Source organism: Falco cherrug, chromosome 12, assembly GCF_023634085.1.
Source record: "Falco cherrug isolate bFalChe1 chromosome 12, bFalChe1.pri, whole genome shotgun sequence".
Taxonomy (NCBI): domain Eukaryota; kingdom Metazoa; phylum Chordata; class Aves; order Falconiformes; family Falconidae; genus Falco; species Falco cherrug.
Window position 1 is genome coordinate 27,891,721 of NC_073708.1, and position 20,157 is coordinate 27,911,877.

Consider the following 20,157-nt stretch of genomic DNA (forward strand, 5'->3'; position numbering starts at 1 on the left):
AGCCAAGACATGAACTCTAGCTGCCCAAGCCCCACGCTAACACTCTAGCATTTAAGCCACATGCACTACATAAAAAGAGCAATGCTCAAACTGAATTAAAAACCAAACCAAAACTCAATACCCGACTACTAAACCACCTGTCTTTCCAGAAGGCTGAAGACAGCCTTTACCCCAAAAAACCAAAAAGCTTTAGTAAGGATTATCCCAAAGTTTCTGTGCTTGTTCAATCCATTAATAAAAGCGTCTCAGTCCAGGTAAAACCCCCAAGATTTCCTGAATCACAGTCATTTTGCTCTTACAGTATCTTACACATTATCATGGAAGAACAAAAAGCGATGGAAAACAGAAAAGAACCAACTGCAGGAGTCAGACAAACACTTTTGCTTACTGGATATTTGTAGTCATCTCCTTTCTCCTCATTGCCTCAAAAGCTGTAGAACCTTAAAAACAACTACAGAATACATAAAAGCCACTTTCTAAGTGTGGCCTTTCTAAGCACACAAAGGAAGAGTACTAATCCATACAAAACTTATTTTACTCAATATTCCACAAACACTCATATTTTTGATAAAGAACAAGACCACAAGAAATGGACAAATTCTTCAAAACCTGGAAATGTTATCCAGAATAGGAGAACAGAAGAACCCTCAAATCCCAGCAAAGCACAGGTCATACCATAACAGAGGCCAACAAGGACTGCAAAAAAACCCCAAACATTTGTCTAAAGACATAAAAATTACACAAACTTTTAAAAGCATCAGAACAAGGAAGCCTGTCAGCGAGTCAGTGGGACCAAAAGAAGAAGATATTGAAGAAGCATCCAAAGAAGGTAAGGGCACACCAGAAAAGCTACATGAATTTTGCACACTCATACTCACTAACAAGGAACTTAGGGACCACGCTCTAACAAAACTGCTCTTTACAAAGAACCCTCTCATCCTAAAGCATCAGTAGACACACAGAACAAACCACCAGGACCTGATGACAGTCCCCAAAATTTTAAAGGTATATACATATATATATGACATACTGAGGAAAAGTGAACACAGCTTCTATAGAGCAAACTCACATATCACGAAACTACTCAGATGTCTCTGAAGAACTCAGCTGAAGAACACAAGATTAACTCAAGCTGACACAGTTTATTCCCAAAGTCTTAGAACAAACCCCGTCAAACTCATAAAATGCTGACTTCCAGAAACCAGGATGAGGCAAGTCCATTCAAATTCTATTTCTTTAGGCTCTTTCCTAAGGAACAGCCACTGCTGCAGACAAGACATTAGGCCAGCTGGTCTTCGATCTGAGCTGATATGGCACTTTTGATATTTGCTCACACAAACAACCTGACCTTTAAAGAAAAAAAAAAAAAAAAGAGGTGACTCAGTTCCAGAGTTCTTGTCTTTACAAATTGTTTCCTGCAATAGACAAAATATGAAACCTATATAAAGTAACTCAAGGGCTAATGTACTCTGTTCTAGTTTCAAAACATCTCTTAAGAACTTCAGCTTTAATGAATTATCTTTTGAAAGCATAACTACTGCTGCAGAACAAAGACCTGCTCAACCAGTTAGACATAGAGGACCAGTAGATGACTACTTTGATAGATGAAACAACATGTAATGAATACATTAGGGCTTTGGTTTCCTCTTTGAGCAGTTGGGTTTTACAATTGCACATTATCTAGTCAACTCTAAAAAATGGGTTTAATTAGTAGGTATCAATCCAGCCAGTAAGCATGTCATTTCCTTTCATCCAAATGATGAAGGACAAATAAAATGTTAGGTACTTCCCCAGGCTTTTTATTCTAGTTCTTACAGTAGTTAAAAGAAAGGATTCATCAAATGGCTGCCCCACATATGCACAGACTCATCCACTGACTAGAAAAACATGAAATCCTATCAATGACACGCCATGTAGCTCCTTTAATAAACTAGTAATTCTTGCTTCTAGTAAGGAAACACATGAAAACTAGGCCTGCAAGGGGGACCGAACCATAAGAACTGCCCAACTAGAGAGAGAAATTCTACTCTTTCAGACTTTCCAGCACCAATGCCGTATTACCAAGGTGGGAGATTCTCAGGACCCCTTAAGACATGTAGCACATGACTCAAATCCTCATACTGTCTTCTCCCACACCTCCTACCACACAAAAATATGAACTCAGGAAGTGTGTTTACTGTAAATGATTCTTGCTTACCAAGAAATATTAGTCAAATTTTATTTCCAATGTGCCAAATAACTTCCATACTACCTTTCAATGAAAGCACATTCCTAGCCTCTGGGAGTACATATAATTAATAATTTCAATGTTATAATTAGTATTAGTTGTCATGGCATTTGAAAAAGGATCCTAGAGCTACCACCTCACAATCTGTTTCAGTGACCTACTAACCCAAATACCTATATGAATGGGCTGATGGAAATGGTGACATGATTACTATGATGTGAAGAGTCTTTTCAAGGTAATTGAATGAAAAGAACAGCATAAACCTCTTTCTAAAGATGAACTGGTGCTCCAGTGGTAAATTATTTAGGTTCTTACAGCAGGGCTGTAATGCACACAATCATAGTATCCCCTTTCTTCTCTATAATTGCCAGATAGTATTTCTAATTAACTATCTCTCCTTATATAGGGAGAAATTACCTGGCTTTTCCACGAACAGCTATCAGTGGAAATATCCAAGTTATTGTGTTTCTAAATGGACATTTACTCTTACACCAATTTTTTATTTTTGACCCTGGAATCCACTTCACCTTCAGTTTAAAGGCCAGAAAGATGACTAGTAAATCAAGCTAGCTTTGTTCCGACGAACATGACCTTTGGGATTACAGCTGAGTCTAAAAGTATCTAACGAAATCAAATTGTTGGTTCTTCAGAAATACACACAGAACAAATTAATAGAAGCAATGATCTTGGTAGCAGACAACAATAATCAAAATAACCAAACTAAAACACACTAAGCACCCAGTAGGCTATTATCATGTGTCTTTGCCCTAAGGCCATTTACAGCAAACAAAACCAACTGTGTTGCAAACCAAGAGGTCTAACTGCCAGTTCCAATGCTGTTACTGACTTTGCAATGCACAAAATTATAACGTGATAAAAAGCAACAAGGATTAAAAAGCATTCTAATCAAAATGTCAATTAAGAGGCCTCCTCATGGGTGTGAGCTTCAACATCTAGTGTCCTGAAGTTTTCTGGGGTGTGGGGTTTGTTGTTGGTTTTTTTTTTTTTTTTTGGGGGGGGGGTGGGGGGTGGTTGTTTTTTGGTTTTTTTAAGACTGAAAAACAGCCCTGTTAATTCTTCAGTATTTAGCTAAGGATTAGTAACCTACACCCACAAAAAGAGGTCAGGTGAAGCAGTGATGAGCACCTTGGCACATGACTATCAGAAACCTAGCAGAGTCTACTTTTACCTAAAACCTATGTATCCCAAACCCCGATTTCTAACCTATAGAGTTCTGGATTTCCTTCCAACTACTATGGAGAGGATGCAAAGCTTAGTTCATCTGGTGTACTCTAGGTGCACCTGCTGCATTATATTCTACAGAGAGGCCAGACAAAAGAATGGCTTGGTATGAGCAAGCCTGAGGTTTTAAGCTCAGACAGATCTGGACACATGCAAAACCAGATATTTAGGGAGACTTTCTAATGAAAATGTAGGCCTTCAAGAACTTCAAACTTAAGTCTGAGGACTTTCCAAAGATTTAAACTTTGATTGAGAGTCTCTTCAACACCAATCTCTGGTTAAAGGTTTTGTTCCAAGGGAATTGCCAAACACTTCACAGAAAGACCATAAAGAAATCAAGAACAGTTCTTTCTGCTCCAATGTCTTAACGGCAAAACAGTACCTCTTCTTTCAGAAGGACATCAGCTTTGCTATTTGTTCAAAACACCCTAACGGATGCTTTACCCTTACCAGAAAAAGGTTGAAACACTCTTTCCAGCCCACAGCATATGTCATAGTCCAGGGCAAGAATCAAGGGTACTGACACAAAATCATTCCCAAATCTGACTACCTTTTTCACCCATCAAATCTTCATACTTAATATGTATGAATAACTTAAAAGTGACAGAAAACTTAAGCCAGCATGCCAACACACACAGAAGAAAGCAAAGCTCCCTTAGCACCACCCAATTAAATAACAGACACAAACTCTGCACAGAGACTGTTAGACAGTGAAAACAGTATGCATGACAGAGATAATCTTGTACAGGGCTGAAGCAGACATGTTTTTCATCAGTCCATATCTTAAATAACTGACAAGATATATTTTTAAACAGCACTGTGTTAACTTCCAGGTGAAAAAGATTCTCCAGTTTCTTCAATTTTAGCCATTCCAGAAGGAAACTAGTAGTTTGAATTACGGTTAAATCTTACAAAAATTAAAATAATAAGCTGATGTATCAATGTCATGGTCAATTTTATAACTTAAAACATTATTATCAAGCATGCTTTCTCACCTTTCTGTAACTGATGGCAATGAGGTTCTTCCTTCCCAATTCCCCCTTGCTCCTCCCACAAACCTCTGTTTTTATGAAAAAGGCTGATGCAATGGCAAAGTTTGGGAAAATAAATTTATATACATCTGTATGAATCATAACAAAGTAGTTTATTACCCAGGTAAAAAAAAAATAAACATTGCAAAATGAGAAAAACTCGCATAACTTTGAAGAAACTTAGTTATCTGTTGTTTCGATGAAAGCAAAGGTTTTTGAGGTTTCCCTTTCTACTCCGAAGTCTTCTCATCCAGACCAAATCTATTTATTTGGTCAACAAAAAATGTGAATTCTATGAAGAATTTCCTTCTGAAGCCCCACATGCCAGATATTCCTGTAATACACGGACACCTGGCAACTCCCACAATCCTCCAACCCTTAGGGCCCCCCTACAATTATCGTGAAGACAACCACATAGCATGAATAAAGTAGTCCTAAAGGTGTACATAACTTATAAAGACAAAAAGATATTCTTGCTAGTTTTAGTCTGCATCCTAGGTGAAGCTGTAAAAACAAAAGCAAAGGTGCCAGCATACAAAAATGTTGACATCTGACACTCCTGCCAATACTCAGACTGCTTGACATTCCAGAACTGTTTAACTATGTCAATTTAAGTTCAGTGCACAGAAAGTTTGCAATTTAAAAAGAAATAAACAAACAAGTATCTCTTTTCTTTGTAATGAGAAGCAGACCCCAAACCACATAGAACATTAATATATTTGTATCACGTCAGTACCTGGGTATCCCACTGGCAATGGAAGAACATTCTGCAGTTAAATACAACAAATCAAAGAAGAACAGAGATGTTAACAAAAACTGGTAGAAATTAGATGCCTCTATTTCCCTCAGTATGTGAGGTATGTTGCAGCATCACTCTTCTACCAATTCACATGCAGTTACCTTTTTAAAGAATTTATGCTACAAACAAGCTGTTGATTTTTTCCCCTAGGAAGTTTTTCCTACATTCCAATGACACGTTGTGGAGAAATCCTGAATTGCAATTAGTAAAACAGCTAAAACTTGTGCGCTTAACTCTACTACTTTAGCTACTTCAACTGAAAACAATCAGACTACTCATGTATAAAGCTAAGCTTCTGCATAATCTTTCCTAAGTGAGGGCCTAAGAAGGAAAAGTTAGACAGGTTGCTTACACAGCCCACATGCATGAATACGTGCTTTGTACTCCCTGGGTAGCTACAGTAACCTCATTAAAAAAGAGGAAAAGAAAATAATTATAAACCACACAGAACAGGCTTAAATTGTTTTGAGACACTAAGAAAAAAAATTCTGGTAGATTATTTACTGTGTTTTACTTTATAGTTAAGATATTTTATAAAAGTTACTCAACATTTGTACATGCATATATACAAAATATTTTTTTCAAGTATTTCTCTTTAGTACCTCAGAACATGTAAGTTGCAGTAACCTGTTACAACAATCAGAGCTAAAAGAAAAAACCAAATGCAATATGAGATCCTGCTCCAGCTGAAACCAATAGCAGAATCTCTAATGGCTTTGAAAGATACGTCGTCAGTCCATGAAAGCTTCACAAAAGCATCAAAAATCAGTATAACTGTGACTTCACTGAAAAAACTTTTACAGGGAGGGAAAACCATTTCAAAAGTTTGCAGACCACTACTCTATCCCTCTTAAACATAATTTGGGAAAGGCAAGGGTGAAATGGCAATGAAGTTCCCCCCTCAGTTTAATTCAGCAGAGATTAGCTGGACAAAACTACAAAGAATTTCTTCTAAAATTTCCAGTGTGCACAACATTCTTAAACAAAATACCTCACACAAATACAGAAGATGGTAGCAGAACACTAGGAAACGTATTTATTAATTAAAAGGTACAGAAAATATAGAAGGGAAAACCATGCAGAGTTACTTTGCACATAATCAGTAAGGATTTGAAATGGAAAATAAAACATTGAGTTGTAAATTCCATCGAGTATTTAAAATACCAAAATCCTTTACCATTTTGTAACAGTCTAAAGATATGAGACCTAATAATGAATGACACTGTCCTTTACTAATCTGAAGTTTTAACAGCAAGACAACAGTTCAGTGTTTTTAAATCAGGTAGAAACTTGATATTATTTTAAAAAAATGATGAAACAGAGAAACAAAGTTGTCTGCTGAAATACAAGAGGAAAAGGTTTAAATAAGCAGTTATATGATAAAATATTTCCTGGGTCCTAGGTTCAGACACATTATGCCATCCTTGAGCTACAACAGGTTTCTGTGATTCTACCACCACCACCCATCTCTAAATTTGCAATAATACTTACTTGTCTTCATGGTACCAAACACTGCAGTTGCTCTTACACATTTATTAACTGGTTTTAAAACCTAAGCACAATAATACTGCTGAACTGCAACACTGACACTAAAAACTTAGAAAGTAGATATAGATTGAAGACTATTTAAAAAAAAAAAATTTCTTATATTCACCAGCTACTAACTTAACCATGGTCTGGGATTCCTGAATGTAAACCTGTTCCAGCTAATAATGTGAGATTCCATAAGAGTATAAGCTCCACTAGTATGAGTGCAGAATTGGGGTCCTCAGTTTCCTTTTAGACAGTGTACTGTTACTTGAAGAATTCCTTTATGAAGTCCCAGCCTTAAAATTGAGATGTCTTTCCTTATAGACACACAAGTATCTCCAAGCACAACAAAATGAAGGAGCGTTATAGAAACATTTGTTAAAATTTAGAGTAAATACAGATGTAAGAAACACAGGTAAAGAAGGGAAAACACTTCCCTGTTATCAGCTGGGAACTCCGCATCTTACGTCAGCGAGATATCAGGTACCTTTTGCGAAAGAGGAATTACATAATGTACACTACAGTCACCCTACTTGTAATTCCAAATAAACATTCTTGTTAAACACAGGGAGTGAATTAAGAGATCACTTCTTTAAAACTAAATTAAATAGTTTCACTGCTAACAGCTGAGAAACAGTCTTTTAAGAAGTTGCACATACAGACAGCAGTTTTACAACTCAATCCGAGAATATCCAAGAGCCTAGCCCTGTGAGAAAAACCACTGCAAATGGACAAAGCTTTAAAAAAAAAAAATTTTATTGAAATACAAATATTAAAAAGATATATTCAAATGTAATTGGATATCCTTCCAAGCTGCTTTTGGCTCTCCCCACTATTTCAAAGGCAGGCGTCTTCCACTTGTCTGGTTACTTGTTCTTAGAAAAACGATATTAAACCAAGCAATATTAAGAAACAAGACACTGAACAGATTAACCAGGCTCCTGAACACATGGCTTTTATTTAGACAAAGGCTTTATGCTGGGAATAAGATTTAAAGAATTTTAATTTAAATTGTAACCCTTTTGTAGGGAAGAAGGAAGGCTACAGACAACTTTTTAAGGGCATATCCTCCTTTCTGCACAAACATGTTGTCATTTGGGATGGGGTGGGAAGAGTTTTACTGTCATCACAACAGTCATAGGCTGAGGCAACCATGAAGTTAGTGTTGTTGTAATGGAAACACCTCTGTTCAGCGTTAATCTGTAGTACCAGCAAGTGATTCACTACAAACACTGTGACAAAACATGAGGAGCGATGAGTTTTGTATCCTCCCTGGCATCTGCCTCTCCCAAGTGAGCTGGCTCACAGCTGTTCCATGGCCTGCCTGGTTGTAGAGGGTTGGAACAAAGTGGATGCAAAAAGCACTTTTTTTTTTTTAATTAAAACCCCAAACTCTCTAAGTTAAAGAAGACGTTTTGTTCGTGTATCTTGAAAGAAGCGGGCACAAGCTACCTATTTATCACCACAATAAAAATAGAAAGGAAGAAAGAAGGCGCAGAGGCTGGGGAGGGTGGGCTTCACGCCCACCACCCCGGAGCTTCCCACAAAGAACGAGCAGCACAGCAACGAGGAGGAAGAGAAAAGCAGCGAGAGGCCACGGCTGCGCGGCGGCGGCGGCTCGAGATTTACCTGGAAATCTGCCAGTATCATCTCCCGGTCCATGTTGGACGCCATTGCAGCCAGCTGCGTCCCCGGCTCCGCTCTGACCCGCGCACCTGGAGCTGCTGCCGGCGAGGACGGGGCAGGGTGGGACTAGGAGCTCATGGAGCCGCCGGCTCCCCTCAGGCTCCCGCGGCGCCCCCGGGCTGCCCCCTCCGGCAGCCCCGCGGCGGCGGGAAGCGGGCGGGAAGCGGGCGGCGGGCCGGGAGCGGGCCGGGCCGGGAGCAGGCAGCGCTGCCTCAGCTGCTGGCCCGGGGAGGAGGAGGAGGCAACGCCGCTCCCTCCCTGCCTCCACAGCGCCTGTCGCACATTTTGCCTGTCATTGAGGTCGCAAAGAGGCGCTTTGCGGCCGGCACGTGACCACCCTCCTGTCAAGCGCTCGCGAAGCCGGGGGAGGGGGTGGGGCTGCGCCTTCCCGGCAGCTCGCGCTGACCGCGGCCGCTGCGCCCCGGCCCGGCGGGAGGGGAAGGAGAAGGAGCAGGAGCGGAGGGGGCGCCCGAGGGGCTGCGCTGCTGCCCGGCGGGAGGTGCCGGCGGCAGGCCACGGGCGGCCCGGCCCAGCGCCTGGGCCTTTCCTGAGGGGACGGGCTGCCTCAGCCTGCCCGGCCCCAGAGCGGCGGAGCGGCCCCTCCGAGCGGGCGGCGCAGCTGCGGCCGTCGGCTCTCGGCTCGGCTGGGGGCAGCGCTGCCCCGGGGGCTGAGGGGCTGGCGGGCTGGCACTGACACCGCCACCCACGCACCCCGGCGGCGGATCCCCGGGCCCGGCCGGGCTCCGCCGCCGGCTGCGGCCTAACGGGGCGGCGAGGCCCTGGCTGCAACGAGCCGGGGCCGGGGCCGCCATCTGGGGGCGGGCGGGGGGTGGGACAAGGGCCGCTGGAGCCGCCGGCCGGAGGGCGGCTCTGCCTGCCCGTACGGAGCGGGGCACCCACCTGCGGCCCGCAGCGGAGGGGCGGCCGGGGTGGCGGTGGCGCCGGCCCGCTGTCCCCAGCGCGATTTGCCTCCGTCCTGACAACCCGTCGCTTTGTGCTCCCTGAGAGACCCGGGCCTCGGAGCGCGGGGCACGCACCGGAGGGGGAAGGCACGGTAAAGCAGTAATTTTCCCCGTCTTCGCACTTCTCTCAGAAGGAAATGCATTTTTCACAGGTTTCTGAGCCAACAGACCGTGATCTGCGCTGCGGCCCTCACTCGAGCTTAGCACTCCAGCACTGTAAGATGCAATTGCATTATATACCAGAGATAAATTTGTTTGTTGGGTTGTTGGTTTGCGTTTTTTTAAGTAATGCAAATCTAACTGTAATTAACGCATTTTAAGTCTGCTTCCTACAACCGGATGCTGTTCACCTACCCCTTAGCACTGACATTTAACACGCATTTGGACACTAATTTGCTAATTAGTCCAGCAAGTGTCGTTCTGCTCTTTGTACGGGTGTCGAAGCTAAGATCACAAGCACCTTTCCTGTTAGCTAATAAAGTTACATGAAGATATCTTTGAATCAAGTTATTTTGTCGTATTTAGAAAACACCGTTCTTTATTTTTTTCTGCCATCCGTGACGGTTATAGCTGAGTTTCTCAGCCCCTGCGAGTTGCCTGCCACAGCAGCCGGGCTGGCACCAGGGGGGAGCCCAGCGTGACTGCTCACCACAGCAGGGTCTGTCGTTTGGGAGAAACCGTGAACGGACACTGTGTGGGGGTAGGGGCACATGAAAAGCTAAACTGTACCTTCAGGAGAGTTTGTGTTCCCAAGAAAAACACTCCTGGGAGTTGTTTAAAGCGTGTTTGCGGATGCTGCTGGGGAGTGCAGGCAGCAGGGCACCTGGGGTGCGCATCTGGTGGTGGCAGTCATTTGAATCTCCAGGTGGGTGGAGGCCACGCTGAAATGCCACTTACGACGCAAAGCCAGGGTGTCAGAGAAGTTGGATTTTATATTTTATCATGTTCTTGGTCTAGTTTATGTTGGCAGCATTTGCCAAGAGGTTTTTATTGCCCACTGTTGTTAGTTTAACAATTCGAGCTCCCCACCACCGACTGGAGGGATGATAAAGTAATTGCCCTCACATCTGCCCCCTGGGTTTTTGGTTTGGGGTTTTTTTCCCAGTTTGATGTTGCAGACAGTTCTGTACTAGGTACGAGGTATGGTGCAATGCCAGGGACAGCCTGTGCTAAATTACAAACAAATCCACCCACACATTACTAGAGAGTAACTATAATAAAGGCTGAAAAGCGAGTTTAAACAATTGGATTAAAGCCAATTAATTCCTGGCACGAATTGAAGCTATAGGTATGTTGTCAAGATTAGTTACACAGCGTTCACATCTACTACAGTCATATTCTAAATAATGATATCTCTATTAGATCAAAACAGGAAGGATTTGATCCAGAACGTGAAGAAAAGGTGAAAAGCTGCACGTGCCCCACACCGCAGGAAGTTCACGTTCAAGTCACAGCGAAAGTTTCTATTCTCCTCCTCACGACCTCTCTCCAAGACGCCCGAGGTAGCTTTTGTCCTCCAACCAACATCAGACAAATTAGAGAACCCAGGGGGGACGACGCTCGCTTACTGTTACTCCTTGCAATGCCCGGCAATAGTATTTGCCTCCGGAAGGTGTTTTTTCTGCTGATTCTGGAGCTGACTGGGGCAGTTTTTTCAGTTTTAGGAAAAGGATCTTTACGGTTCTCGAGAAGATGTGATCCGGATTAACGATCTGCTGTCTTGCAAAGGTTTTTGACAGACCTGCACGGTGAAGGAGGTTTGACAGCATTTTCTGGCCAGGCAGCTTTACTTGCAGGAAGCCTGCAGCACCCCCAGCTATGCTTTACTTAATTATTTTTGTCAAGTGGCATAAGATGGGGGCTTTATTCTGAACTGTTAAAAACAAACAAACAAACAAACAATAAATGGAGACTGTGGTAAGACCTGCAGGTCTAATTCTGCAGTAAGTTAGCAACAGGTGATGCCACCGAAGCCTGTGGATTTTAGATACCGATTAGTCACAAAATAAGCCATTTACAAGCCGTCTGACTGAATATTCGAGTTTTTGCATAGAAATTCCTTATGCAGAAAAGCAACTCTATTTGAATATACGGATGCTATTTATATACGTGTATTTCTGGAGTTAACTTTGAGGGAAATCATAATTCGTATTTTTGTTTACAAAACTGGGCACTGTTACTTCTGGCCGAGAATTATCATAATGAGGCCCTTAAAAATATGCGCTTTTTGCCCCCCTTAGTGGGAGCGGGGGTCAGTTAATAATTTGAGCAAAATTGCTTCCCCTTCTCCACGTGTAGGCAGCTCACTCACTACTTGTCACCTTTGTATCTTCGCGACCAAGTGTGGGTGGGAGAATCGGTACAGGAAAATGTACTTGGGAAGCAAGAAGCTACCGAAGCTGGAAGGAGAGCCAGAGGCAGCGGTCACACCGCCTGCCTTCAGCTGGGCTGCAGCTCCATCCCTGCGGAACTGGTTCTGCCTGCGGCGGCGGCTCCGAGTCAGGCCCCGGCCGTCCCTGCCCCTGCCCGGCTGCCGGCGGCAGGTTCCCCCGCAGGGCAGCGCTGGAGGAGCTGCTGTTTGCTTGCCGGACAGGTTCCCTCAGGAACGCACCTCTCCGAGGTGCCTCACGCGTGTTTACGTTCTAATTCACCTCCCTCCCCGTCGCCTCCACGCAGAAAGCAGACGGGCAGATCCCCCCCGCGACCGACGGGCTCCGTGTGGTTACCGGGGAGCCATGACGTTGCATCTTACCTCTGGCAGGGCTCGGTCCTCCCGGGGGTCCCTGAGACCGAGAGCGAGCCGGCCCTTGCAGCAGCGGCCAGGCGCCGTGCCGGGAGGCAGCAGGGCCAGGACATCGCCGTGCCGGCCGCCGGCACTTCGCCCTCTGAAGGGAAAGCGAAGCCCTCGCGTCTCCTCGGTGCCGGGGTGCGCTTCTCCCTCAAAATGGCACTTTCAGATCAATCAAGGGCAGCAGAAGAGCGCAAGGCGCGGAGCGCAGCCCTGGGCGGCCGCCGGCCGCCGTTACGAACACTTGACATTGACCCTTCATCCCTGACCTTGTCCTTAGGGACAGGAGCCGGGGTGGACCCCGAGCCCGCCGCCGCTGCCCCGCGGGGTGCCGAGCCAGGGCGGGGGGGCCGGGGCCGCCCCCCCCCCCCCGCGGGCAGGTGGAGACCGCCCGGGGCTTGGGGGCAGCGCCGCGGCGGGAGGCCGCCCCCAGCCCCCCCCCCGGCTGCCCCGACCCCCGGTGCCCCGGCAGGGGCGCGGCGGCTCCCGGTGCTAAAACCTCCTTTTCTTTCCATCCCCCCAACCAACCCCCGCCCGCCCTAGGCCTCACGGCGCTTCCCCTAAGAGCACCCTGGCTGCTCGGCTGCGGCGGGGGAGCGCCGGGCCCGGGTGCGCGGCGCGGGGAACGGCACAAGGCGCCGCGGCCGGGGCCGGGGCCGGGCGAGGGGCGGGTGCGCGCCGCTGCAGGCCTTCCTGCCCGGCCGGGCCGCAACTCCGCCGCGCCTCCTTAAATCTCTGCCGTTAAAATGTGGGCGGGTGTTTCAACTCAAAAAGCGCTCAAATTTTTTTTCTTTTCAAAAAAAGCTGATGAGGTTAAAAAAAAAAGGGGGAAAGAAAAAAAAAAGAGAGAAACCGGCTTCGTGTCCGTAGGAAACAGAAGTAGCGATTGTTTGCGCTTAAAAAAGGGGGAGCGCAAAGTCGCGGGCGGAGGCAGCGGCCGCGGACCGGCAAGTGCAGCTTTATTTCGCGAAGTTGAAAGCGGCAGCGAGCGGCGGCTGTCACCGGGCGCCGGGAAGCTGCCGAGCACCGCCGGGCCGGGGCAGCGGCGGGCACCAGCGGGCACCAGCGCAGCCCCCCGCCCTCCGCTCCGCGGCCGGGGCGAGAGGCGCGGCTGTCGCCGGGCAGCGGCGGCGGGGCCCCCGGCGAGCGGCGGAGACGGCCCCGCGCCGCGGCTCCTCCACGCCCTGAGCGCGGGCGGCGGGACGCGGCTGCCCCCCCACCCGCCGCCGCCGCCCGCGGACCCGCCGCCCTCCTGGATGCTCCGGAGCCGCCGCCGCCGGGGGCGGCCGCCGGCCGGGATCGCGCCCGCCCGCTGCGCGGAGGCTGCGCGGGGCTGCGGGAGTGAAGCTGCTGCGGGGAGCGAGAGCGCCGAGGGAGCGCGCCCGGCCGCCGGGCACCCGCTGCCGCCGTGCTCTGCCCGCCGCGGGGGCGGCCCGCCCGGCGCGGCCCTGCTCGGCCCGGACTAGAGGCAGCCGAGTGGGATGGAAGGGGGGACCCCGAGCGGGAGCTGGATGCACACTGCTGCGGAAGACTTTTCCTCGGAGCTGTTGCTGCTAAGTCTCAGATCCCGACCGTGAGCAGGGTGGGTTGTCTTCTTCTTCAAAGATCTCAGGTCTGAGTGAGTCTCCGGTGTACGTGTACATATGTTACCCGTAACATATATGATATATCGCATAGCTATTAATCCCTCCCCCCTCCTCCCCTGAAAGTGGCCAAAGTCTTTAATAGGAGTTACTCTATATGTGGAAGCAAAGAAATCTTCTTTCAAGTGGAGCTGCAGTTTTGCTGAATAATCACGTGTGAGTTAGGGGCGGGCTCTTGGCAAGGAGGTTTTTTACGAGTATTTACTACAAGGTCTACTCCAGAAGATTAACCATCCCAATCCTTCTGTCAGTCTCCGATGCCATGCCTGGTTAAAAAAAAAAAAATCTCATCTTTTTTCCGATCGTCAGTCACCCTAAAGAATGGCCGAGCCTTCTGGGAACGAGCTGGCGTCCGCGGCTGCCAAGGGGGACCTAGTGCAACTTACTAATTTGTTGCAAAAGAATGTAAACGTCAATGCACAAAATGGATTTGGGAGGACTGCGCTGCAGGTTGGTATCCAGAGAGGGAGAAAATATTTCATCACTGGTACCTACGTGACCCGGGTTTCCAAAAAAGACAACGTTTTAAACAGGCTGGTGGATGAAATACGAGTGGTTTTTCAAACTCGTTGGATGCCATATTTTATAACTTTAGTGGCTCCAACTCCCTAAAATGACGTACTTGAAATAAAACTGGTCAAAACCAATATTTCAGTCGGGGATCACCCTCAATGTCAAACGGGCTGCGAGTTTGCTAATATTTTGTAACTTCGTGGGGAGGAGGCAAGGAACGAGAGGGCTGAGATGAAAAGAAATCAGCTTAGGTGAGCAGGATTTCATAGCAGGTCTGTAAACACAAATGTGCTGTTCTCTGAAGCTCAGGGTTTCTCTTTTTTTCCCCTCTCCTTTTTCTTCCTGCGTTATGCTTTTGCAGCGTGACTTGTCTGGGTTCTGGGCTCTGCTGTGGATGGTACTTTTCCTTTATACGCTGTTTGTGAGGAATGACCTTTCTCATTGGGAAGCATGCTGCTCAGAACCGAGCACCTCCGATGGACATTAACAGTCAGCCCTGCGAGCTCGGGCTTCAGCTGAATCACTTGCTTTTTCATTCATAATTAAGGCTTAAATTTTTGCTGCTTTAGATCGGCTGGCAGGGCGCTGGTTCCAGCTCTTTCCTTTCTGATCGTATAGGGTGCTATGTCCTAATTTTTTAAGTGTGTGGCTGTTCAGGCAGGAGTTGGAACTCGTCCATCTGCTAACTGAGGAAAGATTTTGCTTTTAATAATATCAGAGAATGATCGCGAAAAGTCTAGAATGCCCACCGAAGAGTGATAGAAGTGATTTATAAATCTGGAGAGAGGGAAAAAAAAAAAAGATGTGTGGTTATTTGTACTTAGGTATAAGTAATGAAATGTGGAAGTGGAGCTATAGGTTTTCTTAATTTCACACATTAGAAAAATCGTTTGTTAACTCCTCTCCCTTCCCCCCCCCCCCAACCACGATAATAATTTCTGAAATTAGAGTTTTAAACAGCACAGAGCTTGTGAATGTACTCGAGATATTTACAGCTTTTTGGCTTAACGTCAGAATGTTGGAGCTGAGAAATAAGCACCTCTTGCTTAAAAAGCAGGAATGACCCTTTTTTGACAATTTCGCTGAAGCTGGAGATCTGTGAGCTCCTCTCTGTCCTGTCAGCACCTAAATAGGGCATCGCAGGGCAGGGCAGGCACTTGCAGCACCTTTTAGAGAGCAAAAGGATCTAAATTGCAAACTTAGGCAAACTAACTTCTTTAAGAGAGCAGGAAACATTTAGCTAGCTGGTTTATCCTCAGGACGAGGGCTGGAAATCGATTTATACAGTAATGTAATTTTTTTTTTATAGCAGCTAACTGTCTGTGTCCTGTATTAAGCCATATTTTACACAATGACATAGCATCCAGCTATATTAAACATGCATCCGTGTCCTAACAATACTTGTTATCACTGCCTAATCATAACTGAGTTAATGAACCACAACAAAAATCAAAACAGAAGAATCTGTCAACTTATTTTCAATATGTATCATCCCGAAATGGGCTGCGGGTGCATGACCATGCTCGAAAGAGCTGTCTGTCAGTGCACTCTCCAAAACTGAGATATTTTCTCCATAATCTCTCTCTCAATTAAAAGGGAGGCAATGCTCCTATATTAGTACCGATGAATTTATATTTTTCTTTTGCATTTATATTTAAGTAAACAGCTGCTCAGCTTGTCTTGCTGTCTACTTTTCATTTCTAATGAGGTGTACCTATGCAGGCCTCAAATACATGTCCTGCTCTTATGCTCTTCGTCAGACTTATTTAATTCATGCTTTCTCCTTCTTTGCCTCCCTCCCCTCAAGTGAAACTTTGCAAAATAAAGGGCATTTGCTGTACAGTTGTAGCCCATGTCCCAACAGCATCACCTTTTATATGATTTTCTCTCCCCCCCCCCCATCTCTGACTGAAGCCTTCAGTCTCCCAGCCTGAACACAGCAAACTCCCACTTAAACAAGATACGTGTTTTGAATTCACAAATAATACAGCCTGGGGTGTCAAAAAGAGATCAAAATGTCCAGATTTTGCTAAAGAAAGAGGGATCACAATGTTCTTGTTTTCTTTTACTTCGCTTCCATCTCTAGTCAGAAGTGAAAGAAATGGCACATACGGAGCTGGAAGCCCTGGGGCTCACAGAAATCTCTTTCTCTGAATCCCAGCCTGTCTTATCTGCACTTTTGCTCTTGTCTGTGGATATAATATGCTGGGCTGCTTTACGGTCCGAATGCTGCAGTAATTTTATTTATTATAGCTTGCTGTTCTTAAAAAGCCTAATATATATTTTTTCACCAGGAGAGCTTTTCAGCAAATCCCTTGTAGAAATCGTACATTATTCTATATCTAATACACTGTAATGCTCGTTTCTGCAGATAATTTTTTTAACCGAGATTTTTAGATCAATGTGTGGACGTTTCTAAAAAAAATTTAAAGGTGTTGTTTTTCGAATTTGATACTTACAACGAGACTAATTCCAAGGACAGGAAAATATTGCCTATAGGCTAGAGATTATACATTACTGTGTTCATTTTTTGCAAGTCTTTGAGCAAACAAAAAATGAGTAATTTAGGAGAAATCGGTGCAAGATCTTAAGTCCCAAATAAGAGAGATTTGCGTTCTAATTATGAGAGTTTTATAACGCAATCTAGAAAATTCAAAGAAGCTTTTTCTTTTTTTTTTTTTTTCCTGAGAGAAACAGTCAGAAAATCCAATTATTGTTGCTGGGCTGGTGGTTGCTTTTTTTTTAAGGGATGTTTTAAACAACAGAATATAGCTGCAGTTTGTTTATAGTGAAATTATGGAAGTTTAATGTAATATAATGCTTTTAGAAGAAAACTTCTGGAACTTTGAAACATTCCTTTTAACTTCTCCTTTTGGGGTGACGTATTGAAACACAAATATTGGGGAGAAAAATTTCTTCTAGCATTTATTTTTCGTAGCAGACAGAGCTATGGTACAGTCCAAATATTTGTTTTATGATAATGCACAGACAATGTAAATACCTGAAAGCTTATAAAAACACATTCTACATTTGCTGTTGCTGAGGTAAAATATCTGTTCCTCAGAGACCCTACATTTGATGTTTAACGAGATTAAACAGTGATGCAAAGGTGTCTCAATCCTTAGACAAATAGAACCGAACCATACTTAATTTTCATACGTTAAAAAACTGAGATAACTCACGTTACATTAAAAAAAAAAAAAGTTATTATATCCCCAGTTATCCCCAGTTTACACCGCCTATTATCAGGCATGAATCTCTCTGAGACAGAAAGCTATTACTACCGAAATGATAACATCTTTCACAATTTCACCGAGTTTAGTAAAAAATACGGGGGGGGGGGGGGGAAGGGGGAAGAAAAAACAAAACAAACAAAAAAAAAAGATTTTCTGGTGTAGCATCAGTTTTCTAGCGGCGCTCTTCTGTCTGTTTTAAATGAGGATTGTGCCGGGAGGATACTCGGAGATAAGAATTGGGGATCGAAGCCCAGTGCTGAAGCAAACCCCCCCGCCCCCTTCCCCCGCGGTATTCAACTCTCCTTTTTCTTTCATAGGTTATGAAACTCGGGAACCCCGAAATTGCCAGGAGGTTGCTCGTTAGCGGTGCCAACCCCAACCTGAAAGACAGTACTGGCTTCGCTGTAATTCATGATGTAGCCAGAGAGGGTTTTCTGGACACTTTGCAGACTCTGCTGGAGTTTAAGGCTGATGTTAACATTGAGGATGATGAGGGCAACCTGCCCTTGCACTTGGCGGCGCGGGAGGGGCACGTGCGGGTGGTAGAGCTGCTGCTGGCGCGCGCCGAGTGCAAGGTGGGCCACCAGAACAAGCGGGGGGGCCACCGCCTACGACCTGGCCAAGCTCTACAAAAGAGCCGCCGTCGTCAAGCTCCTGGAGGACAGCAGCTTCTTCCCTGCAGCCATGAATTAAATCCAGCCCGGACGTGCTCTCCTTTGGACATGAAGGCTTTCAGCCGCCTTCATCTTCTTTTCTTCTTCTTTTTTTTTTTTTTTTCCTCCTCCTTTTTAATAACAGGCGTTGCAACTTTCTATTATTTTTTTTTTCTTTTTAAACAGCTGATAGTTTAAGTCTCAAGAAATTCTGGAGGTGGGGTTTTGGATCATGGTTTAAATCCATGCTCCCAGCAATTTCTGCCACCTGCCATTTACGAAATACAGACTCAGCCATGTATATGTTGGTCACTCATACCTAGTTTTCCACTATGAAGTTTTTACGATTTATTTTAGGTCAGTTAAGCCATTAATACAAGAGCTACATATTCACGTGCTTAATATTGCTGGACTTTTAAGAAGAGGCAATAGCTGACTGTGATCTCGCCCACCTCTGGATGCGCAACCCCACCCCCCCGTTCCCTTCCCCCCACCCCCAACCCACCCCCCTGCTCCTTGGGGCAGGCTGCAGAGTTTGAAACCCTGTTCTGGATTCAAACAGCCTCCCAAGGGAAAACCTGCATCTCCCTGCTCGGGCAGAGCTTGAAGTCAAAGGCTGCTTGGCCTGAGGACAGAGGACAGCGCTTAGAGGCTTTGGGAAATAGCTGCTGCGTTTTGACACTAACAAGAGCTTGTAGAAGTAGGTCACTTACTTTCTAAATGTAGATGACACTTTCCCCCTTTGTGTATTTAAACTTTCACCGAGCTGGTTTTGAATTTAGTTACCAGAAACAGTATAAGTGGTGTTTTTTTGGATTGCCAGAGGTTTTAAACAGCTCAGTTTTGTAGTTCGTGTTTACTGTGCACTGAAGGAGGCGTTTTTTCTAGTTTCAAAACAAGCAGCTGAGAACCGTTGTCAGAGGCAGGAGGATGGGAAGGCTGCAAGGCAACAACTTTTCTGGTCGCTTTGTAAGCCGAGTGCAGTTTAGATGCTCTTTAAGAAATATTTGCTTTCCACCAGCTGTTTTGCCTGGAAATAAATTACTTTAACGACAGATGCATCTCACGAAACAGGAGCATTTGAATACAGTGACATTTAGGAAGCAGCATGTTTGCTATTCGGGAATTTATGTTATTGCTTGCACCTAAAACACAAATTAACTATTGGAACATTTACACTGCAACACGGTTGAGAGCATTGGTCACCCTCAAACTCATTTACCTCTCCAGCTGCAACAGGAGCTAAGGATGCTCAGCACCGTATAGGGAAGAGTTTAGGATGAAAATTTTAACATTTGTACAGGAGCAAGTTGTGGGACAGATGGGCAGTTTGAAGTGCTTTATTTTGAATAGTCTAAATTTTAATTGTGCAAAATAGAAGGTGTTAAATCAATGCGAAATGGATAGTACTTCAAATAGCACTTAAAAGAGGAGGGGGTGTACACTAGTTTTAGAGTTTAGCTCTTAAAAAAAAAATTTTAGCCCTACAGAATCAGTTACTACCGTTTTCAAGTAAAAAAATAATTTGCTGAAACTGTCTGTCACGTTTGCTATCCGCTCTGTCACACTGCTGTGTTTTCTGATTAAAAACCTCTGTGAAATACTCAGCCTTGTGCGCCTGTGTTACCATGTGCTGCTCACAAGGGCTCCAGGGATCGCTGACCTCCGCGGCACGGCTGGGGAAATAACCCGCAAAATACCCGCTATCGAGAGCGTTTAAACCACCTGAAATATTAAACCCGAGCAACGTAATCCGCAGGTCCCCGAGGTGAGGTAACCCCAGCCACCCCCCGTTGCTCCCCGCCTCCCTTTCCTCGTGTCCCGGAGGATGCTCCGAGCTTCTTCCC

At 45.3% G+C, this 20,157-nt stretch overlaps 2 protein-coding genes across 2 annotated transcripts in view; one reads left to right on the forward strand and one right to left on the reverse strand.

Annotated features, from left to right (window-relative positions):
• The window catches only part of FAF1 (Fas associated factor 1), a 173,954-nt gene extending 165,178 nt beyond the window's left edge, over positions 1–8,776 (reverse strand). The window contains exon 1 of the mRNA XM_005440352.4: positions 8,459–8,776. Within this exon, the coding sequence (XP_005440409.4) occupies positions 8,459–8,503 (45 nt within the window). The 5' untranslated portion in view covers positions 8,504–8,776. The remainder of the gene's footprint in view (positions 1–8,458) is intronic.
• A 3,649-nt stretch (positions 8,777–12,425) lies between these two features.
• CDKN2C (cyclin dependent kinase inhibitor 2C) lies at positions 12,426–19,913 on the forward strand. Its single transcript, XM_014280869.3, is given in 4 exon segments — positions 12,426–13,847; positions 14,218–14,358; positions 17,975–18,259; positions 18,261–19,913. Coding segments are annotated over 3 exon segments (504 nt in total). The 5' UTR covers positions 12,426–13,847; positions 14,218–14,229; the 3' UTR covers positions 18,351–19,913.
• Positions 19,914–20,157: the final 244 nt, after the last annotated feature.